The sequence below is a fragment of the Varanus komodoensis genome, unplaced genomic scaffold (assembly GCF_004798865.1).
Source record: "Varanus komodoensis strain SLA01 unplaced genomic scaffold, ASM479886v1 scaffold102, whole genome shotgun sequence".
Classification (NCBI taxonomy): domain Eukaryota; kingdom Metazoa; phylum Chordata; class Lepidosauria; order Squamata; family Varanidae; genus Varanus; species Varanus komodoensis.
The window spans coordinates 549276-572340 of record NW_025335279.1 but is presented as its reverse complement, the minus strand read 5'-3'; the positions used below and the strand labels follow the sequence as shown (position 1 = coordinate 572340).

The window sequence follows — 23065 nt, the reverse complement described above, 5'->3', positions numbered from 1 at the left end:
GAAGAGGGGGGTGCAAGGGCTTCTCTACCCGAAGGCTTTATTCTAAGCCTGCCCTCTTCTGTGGACTCCCAGGTCGTCCTCAGGGGTCTTACTTCACACTCTCCAACCTCATGGCATGTACAGCTTTGAACCCTCTCACATGTGAGGGGAGTTTCCCACATGGATTGCCACAAAAGCACAGCATGATTTTACATCAGTAGGAAAGTCGCGATACACCTCTCTTTGCCCCGCTCTCAGCTGAAGAACGCAGTGCCGTGCACCGCCAGAAACCCAGTCGAGCACCCCTTAATTCCACTGCTCGTGCAATCCCAGGAACTCTTCATCGTTTCCTGTGCCACTTTTCCTGTGGGTGTGTCGGGTGGGGAAAGGGCAGAGAGGCATTATGTGACTTCATCATGACGGTATTTCAATATCGTGCCATTTCTCAATCGCAGTTGAGTGTGCCTCTTCCACCAGGCCCTCCAGGACCAGGGGGCGCGTCCGATGATGCCATTCCAGTCTCGACAGATTGTCAGGTGCAGGCTTGAACAAGTCATGGGCCGTGGAGCTAAATGTACACGCGCACCCCCTCCACCAAAAGAAAAACTGCTGCCTTCCATCTTTAAATTTAATTTTTATTTTTAAACATTTTCTCACCATGATCTAAAAAATAACTTTTTTCAAGCACTTCTTATAGAGAAAATTTCCCCACACCCCTCTAAAAAACAAAACAAAAAAACATGAAGAAACAAGTAACACTGTACAGGCTGCCCCTGCCACTCACCCGCCCCCCGCACAGACTGTGCCCTGCCTTGGGCTGCAAGGACTTTTGCTCTGCAACACAGTCTGGCTACCCCACAAAAACCCCCTTTCCTGTGACTCCTTCCTCTTCCCGCTCCTTCCCCTGGCTTCTAGTACGCTAGTAGAAGCCAGGATGACGGCTGCTATTAGAAAACCAGAAGAATACTAACTGTGCGACTGTATTTGTACCATCTTAATTAAGTGCAGATCTAGAGCACCCACCAGGGTACTTTTCTGGGAAGGCACCGGGAGTGCGCTGGGGAAATCAATGGCTTGCTTGGAGTGGATGTTCAAGGACAAAAAAATCAGGAACCTGTCAGACAGATTGGTAGTGTACCTCTCCCATTTGTTCATCCTGCCCCCACTCGTTTTCCACAGCAGACTTGCATTCCCATTTTGGAGATGGGCCCTGCATCTCCTGACTTTCCCTGTTTGGGGAGGGAAGGTGCAGAGGCCCGAGTTGGTTGTGATCAGTGCTAAGATTTCTAAGATTTCAGAGCTGAACGCTTGTGAATGTGGCAATGGGTATTCGTTTCAAAGGCCAGGGGAGGCAGGATTAAAGTAAATCTGGAGGGAGGGGGCAATGAGGAGGCACTTGATCTCCTTGAGACTCCCCCCCCCCCAATACCTTGCTCTTTCTTTGCCTTGCATCAGAAGGGTTGGCTGTCTGTTTGAAGTAATCCAGGAATCCAGATTGTTTCACTATTTTACTCTTGTTGGCTTCACATCGTTAGTTTCTCTCTTTTTAAATTCTGTATGAGTTCTGTTTTTCATCCGAGACTTCATTAGGACTTAGGCTACCAAGAGTGTCTTTAATCCATCAGATTGGTTTCTAATTTCATTCTATTTTTGGGATGCGACTGCTCTTTTTTAAAAAAGAAAACAAACAGTCCACTTGGAACTAAGATGTATTTGGTTTTTAATAGAACAGAGGAAAAAAGAGGCCCTTTGCCAGGTCCTGAAGCTTTTTCTCAAGGGGTGGTTTTTAAAAAATTGGCCAGTTTCTTTTGCTGAAAGAAACACATATTTTCCATTTCCATGCTGTATCTCTCCCTCTTTAAGTGGGAGGGTTTATACCGTATGCAGCTGAAGGCCATAATGATAAACCTTGTTCTTTACAAACGGCTAATTCAGGAGGCACTGCATGTATTTCTAAGTGACAACAACAGAGGCCCAGTTCTCACTGTGGAAACCAACTTGTACGCATCATTTCTTTGTTGCCTTTCAGTCCCCCAAAAGGGCTCCTAGGGCAATGGACTTTGGTTATCCTTGCTTTCTGTGGGAGGTGGAAAACTCACCCTTGCTTGCTGTACTAAGTTAGCCAGTTGTTATTGTGTTATATTTTCACAAGCGTTTCCCCCTCACAGTCCCCAATCACCATCACCTTGAAGCCATTTCAGTCCATTTCCCCCTGCTCTTCGCATTCTGTGATCTTTTTAAGGCACCACCACCTCTTTGTTTCATTTGCCTGTTCCTGGACTTCTTTGCCTGTTACCATGTACTCTTGTTTTGAGTGGGAGGGACACAAGAAGCAAAAAGCCTTTTTTGTGGGGACAGGAAATGTAGCTTGAGTTCACAAGGGACTCGGGAAGGGCAAAACAAATGCAAACATTATAAATCAAAAGTGCTTTTACGTAACCTGCTTTCAGCGGCTGTTGATTAGTTTAATTTCCCTTCCAAATCGTACTCGAGGAAGGGGGAGGAGGGCAGAGGAAGAGGAGGAGGTGGCGGCGGCAGTGGCCTGCGTATTGAGTGGAGCTGGAGGAGGACGGGGAGAGGAACCTGTGGGAGCAGAGACCTGCATAGAAGGGGTCAGCGATGGGAGATGCCGACAGCAATGGCCAAACCCTGCCCCTTGGAGGGACCTGAACCGGACCACTCCGTTGCCATCCTGGAAGCAAGAGAACTGGGGAAACCGCATCCGTGGTGAGAGGCTTTGCCGCCTGCCCATTTTCAAGGGTTCAGTTGCTGGTCTACCTCCCCCCGGTCCCTTCTTGATGCTCCCCGGGAAGAGTGCCCGCCCAGGCCTGCCCGCGTCCTGCACGAAGATGCACACGCACACGGCTCATCGCCATGACCCTCCCCCTCAGCAATCCCGCTCTCCTCTAGCCGCTGCAGCTCCTTGACATTTTGTGACAGGCCAGTGGCAGGAAGTGATAACGATAATGAAAATAATACAAGGTGCTTGTTAACATTTGTCCGTTTTCCTTTTTCGGCTTGCTCTGTGCTGCTTGTTTTTCTTAGGATGGGAAAGGCAACATTGAGGCAGGGTGTGAGGTATCCAGTGACAGAGGGGTCCTTGCTGGATCTTCCTGCCGTTGCTCCTCCACTGCCGCTGCCCCCCCGCAGTTAGTGCTGCAGCCCCCCGCTGTGCTCATGCCCGCCGCAAAGGCTGGAAGCCGCTCTGCCGTAGCTTCATCTCGGTGAAGGGGATAGAAAACTCAAATCCTTTCCAATTAAACCAATTGACTCCCTTGAATAGGAAATTAAGAGAAGGAGAGAGAGGGCGTGAGGACTGTTCAACTACGGCATTTACAAGGCGGATCGGTTGCCGCCAATTAGGATGGCTTTGAAGGTAGACTGGGCCGATCCGTGGAGGAGGAGGCTCGCCATGGCTACTAGCCCTGAGGGCACGGTGCTGCCTCCAGTATCGGAGGCGCCATCCTTACATGCAGGAGCTGTGCTGCTGCGCTTACTTGCAGGTTGGGCACTGTGCAATCAGCAGGCTGGACTGGACAGGATGGAGGGATGGAGGCAGCATTTTGCCTGAGGGCCACATTCCTGACACCCAGCCTGTCAGAGGTTGCACACTGGCAGTATGAGGAACAAAACCAGCGCCAAAAGACAAATGGGTTACTTTTTCCGGCACTCCCTCTTCATGCTTCCCTGCTTTTTCCCCACACAGCGGGTCTGCAGAAATGCGACAGATCCCGGAGTCAGGAAGAGCCGCCCTCTTCCTCTTGACCATCTTTTTCCAGGACAGGTCCTCTCTCCTCCCAGTTTCTCTTTCCTTGAGAAAAAGGCACTGCTTTTTTTAATGGCTGCATGGGGGGGCGGGTCAAGTGGGTGCCTGCCAGGCTGCCTGCCTGCCTCTCCTGATGTTTATTTTACTCTGAAATGGGCCCAGGCACGCTGCAGACCCTGGAGCAGGGAGTGACGCTGTGGGGAAAAACCTCACCCATGCAGCTCTCGCCATTCGGCAGCTCGAGGGGGTCATTCCGGAAGAGGCAGCGCCCATCTGCTCACCAGCCCCACTGAGCGCTTACCTGATGATCCCGGTTGTTTGCGTACAGCCCATTGAGGTTGGTGTAGTGGCAGTTGCGGTACCACCATGCGCCGCGATACGAGACGGCACAGGGGATGATGACTCGGTTGGGGTCCCGGTCCCGGGTGGAGAAGACGCTGCCTGAGTGGTAGCTGAACGCATCACCTGCGGAAGCACAAAGACAGTCCGGGTAGGAGGGCGAAGCTGACAGCGGAGGAGGGTCCTCTGCATTAAGCCCACGGCTTTGCCTGGAATTCTACAGGCTCAGGCCTGGCCCAACACACCGCGCCACCTGGGGCAAGGCGGTGCCGCCATGCTGCCCCCCCCCCCCGGCTATTGCTCGCTTGCTCAGGCAGCCCACTCGGCCACTTGCTCGCTCACTCCTGTTCCCCCTCCTGCCCCCCAGTCAGAGAACCAGAGAGTGGGAAGGGGCCTGCAGGGCTGTTGCGGCCAGTCCCCTGCTCAGCGCAGGACTCTGGCTAAGGGTGCCGGGGCTTGGGAGCCACAAGGCCACGGCGAGGGTGGTGGCGTCCCCGACGGGAGGCTCGGAGAGCTCTGCCAGCCCCTCATTTGCCGCACCAAATGTTGGCGGGGACCCCCAGGGCACCTGCTAGATGGGGCAGGGAGGCAGTGGCCAGGCGGGAGGGGATGACTCCTCGGTCTTGTTCCAGCTGGTTGCTTGACCCACACACTCCAAAAATGTACATACAAAAAAGCCATTGGCCAGACTGGCCTGTACCTGCATGTATACATGAGTAGCAGCTCAAAAATCTGATTGACGGGGGAACTTATATAATGCAAAAGAAAAAACCTTGCTCCCCAGTACCTTTTGTGGCTTCCACCAAGAAGCAGAAGCAGTGAGAGTGATAAGGATGGGCAGTGTGGAAGAAGCCCTGCTTTGGGAGGCATTAACACCTACACACCCTGTTCCGGAGCCACAGATGCATTTGTGTAACGCAGCCTGGCCCCATTTGGTGTCCACCAGAAGGGATGGACTACCTCCCCCAGCATCCGCACCCTGTCCATTCCTAGGACACCGGTCTCGGAAGCGTCCATACCACTCTGGCCCTTGGCACCTGCGTCCCCCCAGGGGATCCCAAGCCCCCTCACCGGCAGTGCCACTGTAGCTGCCCAGGTGCAGGCGGTAATAATCGGCTGGGGAATCCACGCGGAAGTGTTGGTAGGTGGCATAGACGGACTCCTTCCCTGCACGGAGATCCACACGCAGCTCGTAATCCCCGGATGTGGTCAGCTGGTGCAGAGCATCATTTCCTGGGAGCAAGCGGAAATGCAGGATGAATCCCGCTCGTCTTGAAGGCCTGCTGGGCAGCTGCAGAGTCCAAGCAGTGCAGCACCTGTGCCCCCTCCTTTCCATTCTGCTGGTAAGGGAGACCTGCAGATTCTCTTCCCTTCACTGAATCAATATGTTGTAAGACTTAGCCTTTTAGAAGAGTGTTTCAGTGCCAGAAGTGCAACGTAGGCTATTAGTGCCAACAGGGTCTTGTGAACATTCTTCTTCCAGGTCAGGTAGGGAAGCATTACAGCTGATTCGTAGGCAAGCGGGGAGCTGCACTTTAAAATAAGCCAGAAACTCATCCAGCACAGCAGGCCCAGCATTTAATGCAGCGCGTACTTCGATCCTGAGCCACTCAGGAGTGCAGAACCTCATGCAGCCCTGGTGCCAAATTCTGCTTGGGAGAAGCCCTTTCTGCACTCTAGTGCCAGGCGGACCCAAGGCCACAGGACTCAGACCAAAGCTACGCATCCACTTTGGCCTGAGGCTCTTGCTGCTGCTTCCTAAGCCTTAAGAGAGGCATTTGAACCTTTCAGAAGAGGGGAAAACTGTGCAAAGCAGGGAAACCACCAAAAGACTGGTGGCTGGGGAAAGCTGCTGGGACCCCGGGAAGAAGGCCCGGCCTCTGGGAGATTCAGGCACCCAGGAGGGCGAGGCTTGGTCCCCATCCCAAGGTTCTGCACCCTGCGCTAGACTGTAATGCTTCTCTCAGTGCTAGCTGGGGAGAAAGAGACAGCGCGATTAGTTAACCATTCATCAGCCTTCCCTGACCTGATATCCGCTAGATGTTTTGAACTTCATCCCCCACCAGCCTCAGCGGGCAGGGATGCTGGAAGCTGTTGCCCAAAACATCTGGAGGGTTCTTGGTTGAGGAAGTCTGCTCTTCTGGCTCATGTTTGGGACGCTGGCTCAAGTGGGGAAGGAATTTTTGGCCTCGGAGTCCCACTTCTCAATTAATAAAGTGACAATTATGACTAGTGTAAGGAACCTGCATTATGGGTGTGAGAAAGACAGGCCAAGCAATGTGCACATACCCAGCCAAAATTCTTCTGTAAGGTTGCCAAAGCCTTTGGCATAATCCTGCCAGTCACGCCAGAAATCTGTCTTGCCATTCATCCGACGCTGAAAGACCTGAGGGAAGAGAGGAGGGAGTGTGAAACAGCGTGTGTGTGTGTGTGTGTGTGTGTGTCCTTGCGAGCAGGCATCCCTGCTGTCCTGTGTGTTGAAAATGCATCCACTTCATGCCAAGAGAGTTCACATGCCGTGAAAGTACAGTGCCAAGCACGGTGGAATGTCTAGGCAGGTCTTAAATTAGGCCAAGTGAGGATATCTGCATATATTTGTTTTGCATAATTTGGTCTGCTAGTCATGGAGAGGCAAAGCAATTCAGGTAAAGTCCTTCTACAGACCAGTCAGCATGTAAGGTTGGCACAGTTTATATCTGCATCTTAGATAAAATCCACCTGGGAGTTTAGAAGAGTATGCTGCAGGTCTTGGTGTAAGAGAGTGAAAACCACCCTGCTGGAGAAAGCAACACAATGGATTTTTTATTTAGTGATGCACGTACAAAAGGAGCCCTCTCAGAAGAGGTGCCCTTTCTCAAGCACAGAAAGGGGGGTGTCCTTGCTTAAGAGGGGGAATTTTGCTAGCCAAAACACATTTCTTGCGGCATAAGCTAGTCCCCTCGACAGCCAGCTTGGCACCGGACGATGGGAGCTGCATTTCCACAAGCCTGGAGAGCACCAGGTTGAGCATGTGTTTCCGCAGGTCAGAGTCTATTTCATCAGAGACACAGGAGATCATCCTGAGTTGGGAGGTGAAAAAGAGGAAGAGGAGGCTGAGGAGCAGGAGGAGGAAGAAATGCTAGTCATGAGTGAAAGGGGAGCACTAGGATTATTAACAAGACTTTCTGAAAGAATGGCCACTGCAGTTCTTTTATAAACATCACACCTTTAATGGCATTTTTTCCCTTCCGCCCCCAGTTTACCCTCCCTGCGTGTTTATGCACGCAAATGTATGCGAAGCACTCGAGACACACCAACAAGAGGAGCAGCTCAGATCTGCTCTCTGGCTTTGGATGCATCAAATGCTCTGCCTGCAAAGGTGCACAATGATCTCAACAGCAGGCCTGGGGACCTTTGTTTGCCAGGAGCCTGAATGGATCTAGGTGAGCCTGCGGGGTGTTGGAGATGCGAGTGCAGAAACTAGAATAGAAATGTTTTAATAAATAATAAAATAAATAAAACTTCAGACATACATGTCTGAAGTATAGAAGTATAGTCTATGGCATAGAAATGTTTTAATAAATAATATAATAAATAAAACTTCAGACATACATGTCTGAAGTATAGAAGTATATTCTATGGCATAGAAATGTTTTAATAAATAATAAAATAAAACTTCAGACATACATGTCTGAAGTATAGAAGTATATTCTATGGCATAGAAATGTTTTCATAAATAATAAAATAAATAAAACTTCAGACATACATGTGTGTGCGCACACACACAGCACACATATATACCCAGATGAGAATGCAAACTGAAGTTCTGAGGCAGGCGAACAAGGCCCTGCACCTGCAGAACATGGCTGGGAGATGCGCAGAGGACGCGAGCCCCCAGTTACAAGCACCGGTGTGTGGCTGCCACCACCCTCCAGTCGCGCCCATAATACTCACAATCCAGCCGCCTCCGTCGGTCTCCATGTCACAGTACACTTGCAAGGGGTGGTCTCGGTTGCCTCCCAGATAAATCGTGGTGACCCGTGAGGGCCCTGGTCCATTCTGACTCTCCTCGGAGCAATCTCGCGGGAAGGGGTATGTCAGATGCCCTGCCAGGGGAAGGACGGTGGATTAGTCAACGGCTGCTCCGCTGCATCCCAGCAGCCAAGTCATTCTCCAAGTGTCATCTGCATGTAGCCCAAGCAGCCCAGCCCAGAGGCGAGGAGGAGGGAACCAGCAGTCTTGCGGAAACCCCAAGCTCTGCAGAAGGACAAAAACGTGAAAGTGGGGTGGGGGGGGACCCCAGCAAATCCCTACGAGGACAGAGCATGCTCAGGGGCCAAAGAATGCAGCGGGTACGTTGGACGGAAAAGCACCGGAAATCCGAGCATGGAATGGAGTACTGAGGAACCGGGTGTGGCTGGCTCGTCCAAACCCTGATCAGGAGCATTCCAGAATGCACCCCACGTTTTGTGTGGGCCCCACGTGGCAGCCAGGAGAGACACCTCTGGCGGCCTGCTGCTGGGCACAGCCGTCCCTGCCACTTTCTGCCTGTGAGCTCACCAAGGGGGGAATACTGATGCCCAGCTAGTGTTGGAAGCAGAAGACGAGTCGGATGTTAATGGACTATCGCTCCCCCCGCTATTATTGCCCCTGCTGACTGGGGCCGACGGGAGGTGGAGTGCAATAGCACTGGGAGGTACACGGCTTCCCCACCCTGGGGAATGTTCCACGAACACCTGCAGCTTGACAAGCTGGCACTTGCTGGGCTGCATGAGTGTGGTGCCTTTTGCAGAAATCCAGCAGTCCCCTCTCCCCCTTCAAGAAGAATTTTCCCAGAGGAGGCTCGGATTATAAATGACCTGTAGTGCGCTCTGTGTGCATTTGGGCAGCTAGCCTTGCCAAAGGAAGAGAAACCAGGAAGAGAAGCATTCGGAATGCAAGGGCTGCTTCGTGTGGGTTGCTAAGAGTGCTGAGAGGCCTAGGAGTGCCCAGCCGCCCCGGGATGAGAACTGCCCCCCCCGGGGCCCCAAGGCTTATTACCATACCAGTGGTGAAGGAAGTGGAGGTGGGGGCAGTCGGCTTGCCTTCCCTCAGTGCCTGGACTTGCACGTGGTACAGACTGGAAGGAATCAGGTCTTGGAGTTCATACGAAGTGACAGAAGCATTCAAGGGGATCTCCTGTGGCACGGAGAGTAAGAGCGGTATGGGGTGAGGATGCAACGTAATCGAGCGCTACGCTATAAAGCAACCTTCCCCAGCTGGGAGCCCCTCAGTCCATTGGAGTTCTCATTATCTCCATCCAAGAATGGCCAGCTGAGAAGTCACCCTTAACAGGCTGCCAGCTTGTTAATAAGTCCAGGATGACTGGCTCTTGCCTCATGAATGGGAACTATTGAAAGGAACGCTCTCCTGGGAGCTGGAAATCTCTCTCTGTATATGTTTGCTGGAGTGTGGTACTGCTCCAGGTTCTGGGGCTAGGGAGGAAACTGGCTGGAGTCACCTTTTTCCAGGCTGAAATGGGAGAAAAGGAGCTGCAGAAGCACATGCTTTCGACCCAAAGCGCCCTGTGAGTACATTTCAACATGAAAACAACCCACACTGCAGCGATGCTCTCTCGGAGAAGTGGGGAAGTGAGTGACAAGAGTCATACTAAGCAGTCAAGCACCTTTGATTGTCCGTATGGGGTTTCATAACTCAGGAGGTACCCGCCAGGAGGGACATGGGGTGGTGACCAGGTAAGACGAGCACTTCGAGGTGAGACCTCGGTAGCATGAAGGTCACGAGGTCCATCTGCTCCTGGACGAAGATAAAAAAGTCTTCTTTTAATTTAAAAGTTAGGGAAAATGTGGAGTCTGACAGGGACGATTGCTGCCCCTCCAATGCTGTGTGCTCCTTGCAGCGGTTTAAGAGCAGAGGGAAGTACAAGGTTTCTGGCCAGATCAAAGGCCCCTCGTGTGGCAGCACCCCGTCCCCAATAACCTCGTCCCTTGCAAAGCTCCTGTGAAGAGCGTGATCGGGTTAGTCATCCCCCCACTTGCCTTCACTGAGCACCTGGTACCCAGGAGATCCTGTGGGAACTTCAGTGTCTCTGTCTCCCCCAAGCCCCGTCCACATACATACCAGTGGTGAATGTGGCGCTGACTGGAGAGCTACGGTTTCCTTCCTTCTCCCCATAGACACTGGTCCGATATTCTGTGTCGAGGTGCAGTTCTGACAACTGCAGCTGGACCCGGTTCCCGGGTACTGATTCAGAGACCCTGGGGCCTGGGAGAAGAACAGAGAGCAAGAGGTCACTCAGGAAGGGCCAAGACGCACAGAAGCAGGGCCTGACAGGAGCCTCCCTGCAGCAGGAGCTGCAGCTCGGCAGCGGAGGGCAGGCCTTGCAGGCAGAAGGCTCCAGCTGCAGTCTGTGGACTCTCCAAAGCATGGGTCCTCGAACCATGGCCCGGGGGCCGCATCCGGCCCACCGTGTCCATTTGGACCTGCTGCACCCACGCGCAGGGAGGCAGCGCTTTGCTCGCTTGGAGAGAACGATCTCCAAGTGAGCAAGCCGCTGCCTTGTGCGCCCGTCTTGTGGTGCGTGCCTGCCCCCGCCTCACCTCACCTCGCCTCGCCGCACACGCCCCCCCGCCCCCCCGCGCGCACTGCTGGCACCACCTTTCCAGCCCACACCCAGCACCAGCACCTTTCAACTGGCCCCCTGGTGAAAAAGTCTGAGGACCCCTGCTCCAAAGGAAGGATCTGGAAAAGAGATCCTGAGACCCTGAAGGACGGTGGTGGATCATGGGTGGGTGGAAGGGAGACCGAATGGCTGGGACTAGACCAGCTTTCTCCCACCTGGTGCCCTTCAGATGTTGTGGACTACAGCTCCCAGCATCCTTGATCATTAGCCATTTTGGCTGACACAGGCAGGAGATGAAATCCAAAATATCTGCAGGCTCGGCTCCACAGGGAGCTGAGGAGGTTGGCAGTTGACGCCCACATCCTTGCGAATCGAGCAGTCAAACTGCCTCCCCACCAGCCCTGACTCTGCAGCACCACTGCCTGCCCTGCCCTGCCCTGCCCTGCCCTGCCCTGCCCTGTCCTGTCCTCCCCATTCCCCGTCTCTCACCACCAATGGGTCCATAGGTGACGATGTAGTTGCTCATCTCAGCCACAGGAGGACGCCATGTTAGCACAGCTGAGGAATCGGTTACGTTGATGGCACGCAAGTCAGAAGGACCATCTGGGACTGTGCGAGAAAAGAAGGCTGTTTAAGGAGGTGCCAGCCCTCGCAGTGCCAGCTAAAAGGTTCCCAGGCATTAAGGGTGGAAAATCTCTCTCTCTCTTTAAGCAAAACCTCAGACTGCCACAGCTACAAATGGTTAGGAGGGGCCAACTGCCTGCCCTGGTATAAAGTAGGCAAAATCCACAAATGGAGTCCCTGGTCCAGGGTCCTTGATAAAGCTCCTGGATGTGAAGGGAAGCCTGCTCTGGCCTCCCCCACTAGCCAGGGCACCAAGGACCACTGGGAGGCTGTACTCCCTGCCTCCCAGGAAGACCATCGCCACAAGAGGTGGTGCCCCGGCCCTACCCACCCCCCAGAGGAAATGCTGCTGGAAGGGCTTGCATCCCCATTCCCTGCCAGGAGAGGCAGGAGGTCCACTGGCGCCACCGCACAGCCAGGGGACTTGGGGCTGCCGGCAGGATCAGCAGGCGTGGCAGGGCAGGGGCTGAGAACCACGCCTCAGCCGGGGCCCACTGACAGAGCCCCCCGGCCCTGCTCCCCCGCCTCACCACCACCAGCCTGCCTGTTCTCCTGCCCCCGCTCTTGCCCAGGCAGCAGTGAAGGAAGAGCAGCCCGATCGCCTTGCTCTTTGGTTCTGTGCCCGCCCAGCACGCAAGTGGGCACAGTGGAACGAGGGAGGAGGAGTGGCAGCAGCTGGTGAAGAAGGCCATGAGATGGCTGACTCACTGAGGGGGGGCTCCGAGGGAGGGTTTCTGCCCAAGAGCCCTCAGAAGCCTACGGCCAGGGCAGGTTTTCTTTTGTAGGACCAAACATTGCTTATCGAGCAAACTTAACATTAAATCAATTGAAACGTGGTCTACAAAATAAGGAAGCAAGTAAAGAAGTGAACAAGGCTACTGATATATAACATGTAAGCTTTCTTCACCATGGGTTTACCTGTGGTGACGTAACCCACCAAGGGCTCGCTCTCTTCAAACCCACGAAGAGACATCACAGTGACCTCATAACTGGCTCCCGGGGTTAGGTTGTCGATGGTTGTTTTGAGCTTGGATCCATCCACGATGATGCTTCTGGGCTCTCCTGCAACAGAATCCTGGCAATGAAAACTGCACAGAAACTGTTAGGAGGAGGTATCTCAATCTCCAGTCTGCTGGGGAGTTGTGGTGGACAAACCTAAGATGGGTGCTTTGCAGCAGCAGCAGCAGCACAAGGACTGCAAATATATATGGGGTTGAATCCAGACTGAAGTTGGATTATCTGTGCTGGAAGAAGAGCATTTCCTCCCTGGCAGCCCCCTGAAAGTGCTACATGGGGATGATCCCCCAAAACTGGGCAGAGGGATCTTCCATGAGCAGAGGCCTTCCTCTTGCAGAAGGTCCCATCTACTTGCAAGAGGCAGATCCTGGATCTAACCCATGGCAAAAATCTTAAGATGCTTGTCTGGGCTAGCAGTGGATCTGAAAAGGCTGAAGACCAAGGATGAACCACGGGTTGCTCCATCTAAGAAACAGGGGGAAAGGAAGCCTCACCCCCAGCAACGTTGCTGGGGATCTGTTTCCCAGGACACCCCTCAGATCTGTCTGGAATGTCATTATTGTCAATGGAAGGTATTCTCCTCAGCTTAATTGCCATGCAAGGGGGCAGTTTGCAGGGGGATGGCAGCTCTGAAAAGAACTGTTAATGTTCCTACTCCCACATGCTGTAACAACCCCCCTCACCCTCCCAATCAAACAAAAACTTGCCCCTGCATGGAAATCAAGCTCTGAAAAACCTTTTTTTTTTTTTCATTACTTCAGCATGTCAGGATCAGGGTACAAATTAAGTGAAGAATGTGTTTCAATCGCATGATTTGGATAAAAAAATGAAGCTGCTGACTTTGCCCTCCTGTAAATACATTGTGAATATATTCTACTAATTATTGCTAAGTTTGCATATACAGTTTGCACACAATCTGGTGTCCTATGGGCCTGTAAATGCCTCACGGTGACCCTTCTCACCCCCATCGGAGGGCTGGAAGGAAACTTTATAGCGATCGATTCGAGAGGATGGCGCTCTCCAGTTGGCCACGACCGAGGTCTCACGGATGTCACTGAACCGCAGGTCCCGGGGACTGTCCAGCTCTAGAGGAAGGAAGAAGGCAGCAGAACATAAAAGGATTGTTTATGCTATTTATTACGTTTATAACCCACCTCTTCCCCCTATAGGAATCCAAAATGGTTGTATATAATCCTCCTCCTCCTCTCCACTTTATTTTCATAACTAGCATTGTGAGAGAGCTGAGCAGAATCCTTCCCACTAGCATTCATGGACCGGCTCCTGTGCTTGGTTATCTGAGACACTGAGCTGAGCCAAGAGGTAGCGTGTGAATGCTGCAGAAGGATGTTTGTGTGGCAGAGGGACGCGCATTTGCACGGGGTTCCACGACAGGCAAGCGCTATGTGAACACTGGGTGTGCTCGCCAGGAGCTGGGCCTCACAGCCATGCCAGAGCAGACCATCTGAAGAGCGAGGCACAGGGAATCCAACCCCCAAAACTGACCGCTCCTGCACCCCTACTTGTACCCACCCTAAGAGGGGGCTGGGCTGAGCATCGGTAACTGGCCCAGAATCACCCAGTGAGCTTCATGGTGGAGCGGCAACTGGAACCAAGACACGAATCTGCACAGCTCTCTCCTACACCACACCGGCTCTTGGTCAGTGTGGGGTAATTGAATTATTCAGCCTCCCATTCCTTCAAGAAAAGGGCGTTCATAATGGTAGACTCCAAAAGTGCTTTTCCACGAAGCAGCTTGGTGGGACATTTTGGACAGGCAAATGGAAGGACCTTCTTCACATAGCACAGAGCTGAACCGTGGAATTTACTTCTACAAGAGGTGGTGATGGCTGCCAACTTGAATGGCTTTAAAAGAGGAGTGGTCAGCTTCGTGGAGGAGCAGGCTGTCCAGGGCTACTAGTCCTGCTGGTCACCCCCTGACAGAGCTGCCTAAGTGCACTTATTGCTGGGGAACATGGGCGGGAGGGTGCTGCTCCAGCCACATCCTCCTTGTGGGTTTCCTGTGGGCAGCTGGTTGCCCACTATGTGAGCAGGGTAATGAAAATACAGACTGTTGGCCTGATCCAGCAGGTGTCTTCATAGGTTCTTATCTGGGAAAGCACAAATGCGGAGAAGGACAGAGGTTCCAAGAAAGGAAAGGAAAAGCTATGATCTCACAGATATTGGGGGATTCCAGGCCCCGGCAGACCCAGCCAACACGACAAATGCTCAGCAGTGATGATAGGAGGATAGCAGTCTGAAAGCACCTGGAAGGCCACACATTCTTCTTCCCTGTTCTAAGGTGCACTAGGCAAGAATTTATTCAGCCCGACGCATTTTGAGGAATACCTTCTTCAGTGGCAAGGTATAAATAAAGACTGCGCAGAGCGTTCCAGAGCTGTTTTGCAGGTTCAGTTTTGGAAATCTAATACATGATTGGAATGCAAAATGTTTTGTTTTCTTGAACAAGCAGCAATGAGTGGAGGAAAGGAAGGAATTGACTTTGACTGGGGCTGTGGCACAGGGGCAGAGGCTCAGACCCTTTTCGTCCCAGTCCAAATTGGCTGCCTTTTTCCCAAAAAAGAAGGAAGAGGAGAAGGAAGAGGAAGATGATGCAGATGAAATGAAGTTATGTTGGAATGAAGTTCCAATTGTGGAACTCTGATGTTATGTGGTTGTAAGCTTGGCCCTCTGGGAAGCAGGGAATGCAAAATGAGATCCATGCCTTGGCACTTACTTCCTCTTACTCAACACCCTCCCCACAGCCTGTGAAACCCTCCCTCCCCTTCTCCTGGGATTAGCTGTGGCCAATCTGGCTGACCACAAAGGAAACAGAGTAGTTCCAGAGATTAATTCCTTGGGTCTCACAAAGGAAACCACAGATGGAAGCCAGCCTAGCCTGGTGTGCTTCAAGCCAGGACACAGCTGCTGGGTTCCTGCTGCTTTCTGAAAGATCAGCTCCAAGCCTCCAACATGATGGCTCCTGCACTCACTCCTTTCTTTTGATGGCCCTCTTACCACAGGCTGATAGTTAAATTTGATGGCTGAAGCTGTTACAGCCACACACACCCCAGTTCAGCTTTTCCTTGCAAAGACTGGCTGGAGAGCACAGTAGGCCAACTTGAAAAGCCTCATATGAGGTTGGAAAAATGGGAAGAATGACATTAGAATGACTTTTTTCCAAGATAAGGGGATGAAAAAGGTTGAAATGGAGGAAGGGGCTCACTGATGACAATGCATACATCCCCCCACACCCACATGTGGAGAAATCCCACAGGAGCAATGCTGTGTCAGCATCATGGGATGTTCCTCTCAGTTGACTTCCCAAGGGGCAGCCAGCAGCTCCCAAGAAGATCTTGCCTTCCTCGCTGCTGCTTCCACTTACTGTTTCCCTTGTGAACCAGGCAGTGCTGGTGAAAATGATAAACGCAGCATAGCCACTTTCTTCTCCTTACCCCTCCAGTTTCAACAAATATTCCCAGATTTGATCCTTCCTCTGTGAACAAAACTAGTTGTTTGCCTTATTGGCACTCTCCTTCACACTCCTCCCACCTCTTCATTCCATTTCAGTCCACAAGGCCCATCCTTGTTGACTGAAAGTTTCTGCCTCTCCTGCCATTCTAGCTCCAACGGGCTTTCTCCTTCATGAATTTGTGTGTCATCCTTGTGCAGGGGCCACACTAATCTCTGTATCATTCCAAGTTTGGTAAATGTGCTGCCGAAAACAGTCCCAGGTTTTCGCCAATGTTTTTTCCGGCAAGAGTAAGTGCTCTATCACTTGCAGAATGCTTTGGCTGCTGCAAGGGTATTAGTCACTTCCAGAGGCTCTGTCCTTGTGGCAGAAGTGTGACTGAAATTTTACCACATTTTCTATTCAGTTACATTCTGCTGCAGGGGCAAGTTTTACATTGCCTTTAGTGAATAGGTTCCCTTGTTGCTGACATGATCTCCACCTGCCCTTCCTTTTGGCAGGCAGCTACAAGTATGTCACCCGATCTGTGGTATAATTTATATTCTGTGCCCTTAAAACTAGACAGACATATGGTTTTTTTTTTTCTTTTCAGGTTAAGCATTAGGGAGGCTGCTGATATAGATCAATACATCAGTCTATTTTGACGAGGTGCCTTGGGGCATGTAGGCAGTCTGATTTTGGAAAAGGAAGAGGGCTTTCTCTTTCTCTTAGAGAACTGCACTGACTGTAGATTGCATTAACAGAGCTTCTTATGGCAAACATTCCAGAACATCATGGCAACCCAGCCCACAGCCGTGGGGCAAGGCACACAAGCAGAAGGCAGTCAGCTTACCTTGCCATGGAAGCGGGCTTCCAATTCTCCTTGCTCAGCTTTATGTACTAGTGAGAACTTAATTCAAGCCACTAATTCTACATGCATTGTGTCACTACTTCAGTTATGGGCCAAAACAGATGCTACTTTAAATCTGTGTTTAGCAGCTCCTTAAAACAAACCTAGGGTGAGGGAGACCAATCTGGATCAGAACCCTGGCTGGTAAGGTGAGTGTGTGTGTAGCGGGACAGGGGGTGATATGAAGAGCTTGATCAATCTTTTTGCACCTGCTCTAATGAAACTGAAAAAGAGGCATGGCTAATGGACACAGGTTTAAAGAGATGTCTGTTTTGGCTCCAATACTACTTTCCTCTTGCTGCCCTGGCAGTGAGATGTCAAATGTGGCCTTGTTACCTAGCCCAGTTGTCCTTGCTGCTCCATTGATATTGGCCGCTTCTGACCCATCCTTGATGCCATAGACTGTAAGGCTGTATTCGGTGTTGGGTGTAAGGCCGCGAAGTACAGCAGTAGTTTCATCCCCAGGCACCTTCACTTCCTTGGCAGGTGGGGGGCTCCTCCCACTGCCTGGAAGAGAGTCCTTGTATCGGACCAGGAAGGAATCAAACTCTCCCTCTGGAGCTTCCCAGGTGAGCTGCATGGTTGTGGGAGTCACTTCAGAGACAACCAGGTGATCAAGCAAGTGGGCAGGTCCACCAGGGGCATCTGGGAAAGCTACACAACAGAGAAAACAGATGAGCAAATGGGCAAAAAGGTAGCCTGTGAGGATCAAACAAAGTGTAAATGATGTACACTGGAGCAAAAATCCCTCCTTCACATCTACACGCCTTGATCTTTAAACAGAAACACACAGAGAGGAGATCTTGCTCATACATCTCCCGAGTAACATCTGGTTTTGCTCCCCCCTTCTAGCGTGTAGAAATGTTAAGAGACCTGTCAAAACAGTCCTCAGTTATGAAAAGCTGAAGTTCTCTACCAGCCTTCTCAAACCCGGTAACTACTAGATATGCTGGACTACAGCTCCAATCATCCCTGATGGGAACCACAGCCCAACAAATCTGTAGGGCACCCATGGCTTGTGGAAGGCAGCCCTACACCTTTGTCAGCACATCCTGGTGGCTGACTTTTAGCAGCTGCAAAAGGGGGAAGACTGCAGGCACCTCCCGCTGGCACCCAGTTGCAGCTTTTCTCCCCACGAGCATTCTCCCCTTTGTCCAATTTCTGATATTGAGACTATGCTCAGCTGGGATGAGGGCACATGGAGAGGGGTTGCGGAAAGGCATGCGGTGGGTAGGAATGGGAGAGTTCCTCACCTCACCATGCCTTTGGGCTTGGGGAAAATTCCAGGTTTACAGTGCTGGCGTCATGTTTGGTTTGGCCCTCAGCCTCACCCTTAGCTGAACGTCATGGCCAATTCTCCGGCTGTGCCTCTCACCCCTTTTACTGCCCTGTCCTTCTGCCTTGACGCAAGGAGATGTACGGAACAAGTCACTGGCCTTGCTTTTTTTGAAAGGCATTAGCAACTGCAGACACCAGCACATTTTTCTTTGCATGTTTATCCAACGCAAGTGGCTGCTGCTGTCAATGCATTAGTAAACAGTCTGGCTCGCGCCATTAATTTCTCTGCACATTTCTACATTTTGCAAGTCCTGCTCCTTTTGATAAGTGCAGCCTGTTGCTTCAAGCCACTTCTCTCATTTCTAGAGCCAAGGGAAGGGAACTGAATCCAAAGACAAATCTCCCCACTTTGTTCACTAAGCTCGCTCAGAGCCAAACTACATGTGACACTAATTGCATCATTGGAAAGTATGGCAGCTCCTCAAGCGCCTGATGTTCATGGGAACTGCAATGTGTGGAGAGGTTTAATTCTTTCTTCTACAGTTGTGGTCATGAAAAATCAATCCCCCAATCTCCCAACTGTTATTAGCCTTAGAGAAAGAGTACGTATTAGCCTAAGGGGAGTTTTTAGAAAAACAAAATAGATGCTACAAGCTCGTGTGGAAGAACTCTCAGGTCTGTTCAGTTCTACTATTCAGATCAAATTCTTGCTCTTAGAATTCTTTAATTCCAAGTGTACTTTTGTTGAGGTGAGGGCAGAGGTGAGAAACCTCTTCCAGCTTCAAAGCAGCAGTGCTGGAGGTGGCCAGAATACCAAAATTACCAGCAGGTTTTAAGTGGCGGTGGTGGTGATCTTATCCAATTGCATTTGCTTCCTGCCCCCTTTTCTCTTTTGGGGAACCCCAGGTGGCTTACCCACGTTCTCCCCTATTCCCTCTTTATCCTCACAACAAGGGGAAGCAGGTTAGGCTGAGAGTTAGTGACTGGTCAGAGTCACCCACTCAGTTTCATGGCTGGCTGAGTGGGGACTGGAAGCTGGATCTCCCAGGTGCCCAGTCCAACACTCTCTCCACCACACCACACTGGCTTTCAGTGCCAGTAACTGAGCCTTCCCTAGGAGAGGCAGTTCAAATGTTTGGAACTGGAAAACATCTGCACAATGATGGGAAAGTGCCAGTCAATAACTGGAGAAACAGAGTGGGGTCAGGGTGAGGTGCTGGCCCCCCAGAGAAGACACAGGGCTCCAGTTTGGCCCTCTGACCTGCAGTTTTGCTCCCCTGAAGTTCTCTCCAGCAAGTCTGCACACCCCTGCTATAGACAACAGAACTGAGTCCAAAGGACCCATGGCCTATCTTGATATCAAGTGGCTTCCTGAATGCCTAGAAAACTTCCCTCTATCCACCATCTCCACACTAAGCACTGCCCCACAAATCTCTGCCATCTGTACCTTTAGCTATCCTTCTTATTTAAGTAAAAAATGAAGGGAACCCCCATAGGGCTTTTCCTCATAGGGAAGGTACCAAGGATAAATGGGTACCGATGATCTAAGGCTGCAGAAGGTAGTTTCACTGCACTTTTCCTTGGTTGTAGAAAAGCATTTGGGTGACGAATTAGGAGTGCTAGCGTTGGGAGGGATCTTGGCTTTCTGCCTCTGCATTTTGAACAGCAGTTTGATTTATTCAACTCAGTTTTCCTCTTAAAAAGGGTATTGTTATTATTGATTTCTAGCCTGCTTTTTCAAGGTAAAAACTGACAGTGCATATTTATTTTATTTTATTTATTAAAACATTTTTATGCCGCCCCATTCGCCGAAGCCTCGGGGCGGCTTACAACATAGATAAAACAAGTTAAAATCCATATAAAATAATCTTAATTAAAACTCACATTATAAAATAAGCCGCCCTGGCCAGATAAAATTCAATTGTATTTAGCATTTAAAATGTTGCTTAAATAAAAAGGTCTTAGCCTGGCGCCGAAAAACAAATAACGACGGCGCCAGGCGGACCTCTCTGGGGAGCGCATTCCATAACTTAGGCGCCACCGCTGAGAAAGCCCTTCTCCGAGTAGCCACCCTCCTAATTTCTCTCACGGAGGGCTCCCGGAGAAGGGCCTCTCCCGCCGATCTCAGGGGGCGACTGGGCAAATATGGATGTAAGCGCTCCTTCAGGTAACCAGGACCCAAGCCGTTTAGGGCTTTATAGGTCATTACCAACACCTTGAATTGGGCCCGGACTTCAATGGGGAGCCAGTGAAGCTGACGGAGAACTGGTGTCATGTGAACATAACGTCCAGTCCCCGTCAGCAGCCTGGCAGCTCTATTCTGAACCAATTGAAGTATCCGGACCGTCTTCAAGGGTAGCCCCACGTAGAGCGCGTTACAGAAGTCAAGACGGGAAGTCACCAGCGCATGAGTCACTGTTGCAAGGCAGTCGTACTCCAGGTAGGGGCGCAGCTGATGAATCAGCCGAAGCTGGAGGAAAGCGCTCCTCGCCGCTGTTGTCACCTGAGCTTCAAGTGAAAGCTCCGGGTCGAGGAGCACTCCCAAGCTGCGGACCTTGTCCCTAGGAGGGAGTGCAACCCCATTCAGGACAAGGTTCAGGTCACCTTCTCCGAAGCCCGAACCGCCAACCAACAGGACCTCCGTCTTGTCTGGATTGAGCTTCAGTTTATTGGCCCTCATCCAGCCCATTACCTCGGCCAGGCACCGGTTCAGTACAGCCACTGCCTCACCTGGATTGGTGGAAAACGAGAGGTAGAGCTGGGTATCATCAGCATACTGATGGGTCCGCAGCCCACACCTCCTGATGACCTCTCCCAGCGGTTTCATGTAGATATTGAACAGTAAAGGGGACAAAATGGAACCCTGCGGTACCCCATGGCAAAGCTGCCATGGCGCAGAGCCATAGTCCCCCAACACCACCTTCTGGAATCGGTCGTTGAGATAGGAGCGGAACCACCGCAAAGCGGTGCCTCCGACCCCCAATCCCGCCAGCCTATCCAGAAGGATACCATGGTTGATGGTATCGAAAGCCGCTGAGAGGTCCAGGAGAACCAACAGGGACGCACTCCCCCTGTCCTTCTCCCTGCACAGGTCATCGTACAGGGCGACCAAGGCAGATTCAGTACCGTACCCGGGTCTGAAGCCGGACTGAAATGGGTCCAGATAATCAGTTTCATCCAAGAGTGCTTGGAGTTGTCCCGCCACCACTCGCTCTAACACCTTGCCCAGAAACGGGATGTTGGCCACTGGTCTATAGTTAGCGGCCATCCCTGGATCCAGTGACGCCTTCTTCAGGACCGGTCGGACTACCGCCTCCTTTAAAGGAGCAGGCACCCGACCCTCCCTCAGAGAAGCGTTAACCACTTCCAAGATCCAGGTTCCAATCCCGTGCTTGGAATCCTTTATTAACCAAGACGGGCAAGGGTCCAGAAGGCAAGTGGTGGGACGTACTCGTCCAAGCACCTTGTCCACATCATCGGGCCGCAATAACTGAAATTCATCCAATAATTCTGGACCAGACGGTAGCGTTGGTGTCTCCCTTAAAACCTCTGAATCAATAGTGGAATCCAGCTCGTGACGAATCTGAGCGATTTTCTCCCTAAAATGCTCGGCAAAGTCGTCACAGCGGGCCTTTGAGGGTGGAATCAGCTCTTCCTTTGGCCCTGGGTGAACCAGGCCTTGCACCACTCGAAAGAGCTCCGCCGGACGGCATTGTGAGGAGGCAATGGAAGCGGAGAAGTGTCTCTTTTTCGCCGCCCTCACCGCCACAGCATAGGCCCGATAGTGGGCTCTTAAGTGTGTTCGGTCAGATTCATCACGTGATTTCCTCCACCTACGCTCTAGCCGTCTCCCAACCTGCTTCATTGCCCTCAATTCTGGAGTGTACCAAGGGGAAGAGCGGGCTCTGCCCGATGGGAGAGGACGCTTAGGAGCGATCGTGTCTACAGCCCTGGTCATCTCCCCATTCCACAGTTCAACCAGAGCCTCGACAGGAGCACCCGTCTTGTCAGCCGGAAACTCCCCCAGAGCCTTCAGGAATCCTTCTGGATCCATCCGGCTCCGGGGGCGGACCCACACAATCGGGTCTGCACCCTTGCAGAGGGAGATGTCGCTCTCGAGCACAAACCTCACTAGGAAGTGATCTGACCATGACAGGGGAGTCAAGCATAAATTCCTCACCCTCAGACCACCCTCTTCCTGCCCCGTCGAGAAAACCAGGTCCAGAGTGTGTCCACGTTCATGGGTCGGGCCGGTGACATGTTGAGACAGCCCCATGGCCGTCATGGAAGCCATGAAGTCCTGAGCCGCCCCGGTCAAACTAGCCTCGGCATGGATATTGAAGTCCCCCAGGACCAGCATCCTGGGGGTCCTCAACACCAGGTCTGAGACCGTTTCCGTAAGCTCAGGCAGGGAGACTGTTGGGCAGAAGGGTGCACGGTACACCAACAGAATCCCCAATCTGTCTCGGTCGCCCAACACCAAGTAGAGACACTCCAGCCCTGGTCTCGAAGGGACAGGAAGTCCCGTGAGAGTGATGGAAGCCCGGTAAACCAAAGCGACCCCCCCCTCCCCTCCCCTCCGGCCGTGAACAGTGCTGGACCATATACCCGGGCGGGCACAATTGAGAGAGGGCAACATCCCCCCCCTCTCCCGCCCAGGTCTCCGTTATACAGGCCAGGTCGGCCCCCTCATCCACAATCAAGTCATGGATGAGGGCAGATTTGTTATTGGCCGACCTGGCATTAAACAACAGCACCGTCAGGCCCGAGGGGCGACTGACAAGACTCCCTGGCACCTTCTGGCTGGGAGCAAAACCAGAAGTAGGGACAGGTGTCAGCCATCTGTCCCTCCTTCTTCTATGCAGACACGTTAAGCCCCCACCGCTATTACGTCCATTGCCCATCACCACACCAATGGCGGCGCCAGTGCGCTCCCCAGGAAACTCAGGCGGCAACATGGCCAGGGACGACTCCATAAAAACAAGTTAAAACACTTTAAAATTATAAAACATTTAAAATTGGCCGTTCAACAGAAGGGACTGCCACAACAAAAGAGCAAGTCCCCTGGCCAGCCTAGCCCCCCCCCGAACAGCCCCCCCAAAC

The 23065-nt window shown here is 51.9% G+C and overlaps 1 protein-coding gene and 1 pseudogene across 7 annotated transcripts in view; both read right to left on the bottom strand.

Annotated features, from left to right (window-relative positions):
- Positions 1 to 593: 593 nt before the first annotated feature.
- Positions 594 to 23065, bottom strand: part of TNXB (tenascin XB) — a 107575-nt gene continuing 85103 nt past the window's right edge. For all 7 annotated transcript variants that reach the window (XM_044419345.1, XM_044419341.1, XM_044419342.1 and 4 more), the window contains 12 exons: positions 17021 to 17338; positions 13289 to 13411; positions 12228 to 12371; positions 11175 to 11294; positions 10184 to 10327; positions 9729 to 9859; positions 9109 to 9241; positions 8018 to 8169; positions 6374 to 6470; positions 5156 to 5317; positions 4047 to 4210; positions 594 to 3253 (listed from right to left, as the gene is read on the bottom strand). In XM_044419345.1, the coding sequence (XP_044275280.1) occupies positions 3155 to 3253; positions 4047 to 4210; positions 5156 to 5317; positions 6374 to 6470; positions 8018 to 8169; positions 9109 to 9241; positions 9729 to 9859; positions 10184 to 10327; positions 11175 to 11294; positions 12228 to 12371; positions 13289 to 13411; positions 17021 to 17338 (1787 nt within the window). In that variant the 3' untranslated portion in view covers positions 594 to 3154. The remainder of the gene's footprint in view (positions 3254 to 4046; positions 4211 to 5155; positions 5318 to 6373; positions 6471 to 8017; positions 8170 to 9108; positions 9242 to 9728; positions 9860 to 10183; positions 10328 to 11174; positions 11295 to 12227; positions 12372 to 13288; positions 13412 to 17020; positions 17339 to 23065) is intronic.
- Positions 15951 to 16051, bottom strand: LOC123017822 (annotated as a pseudogene).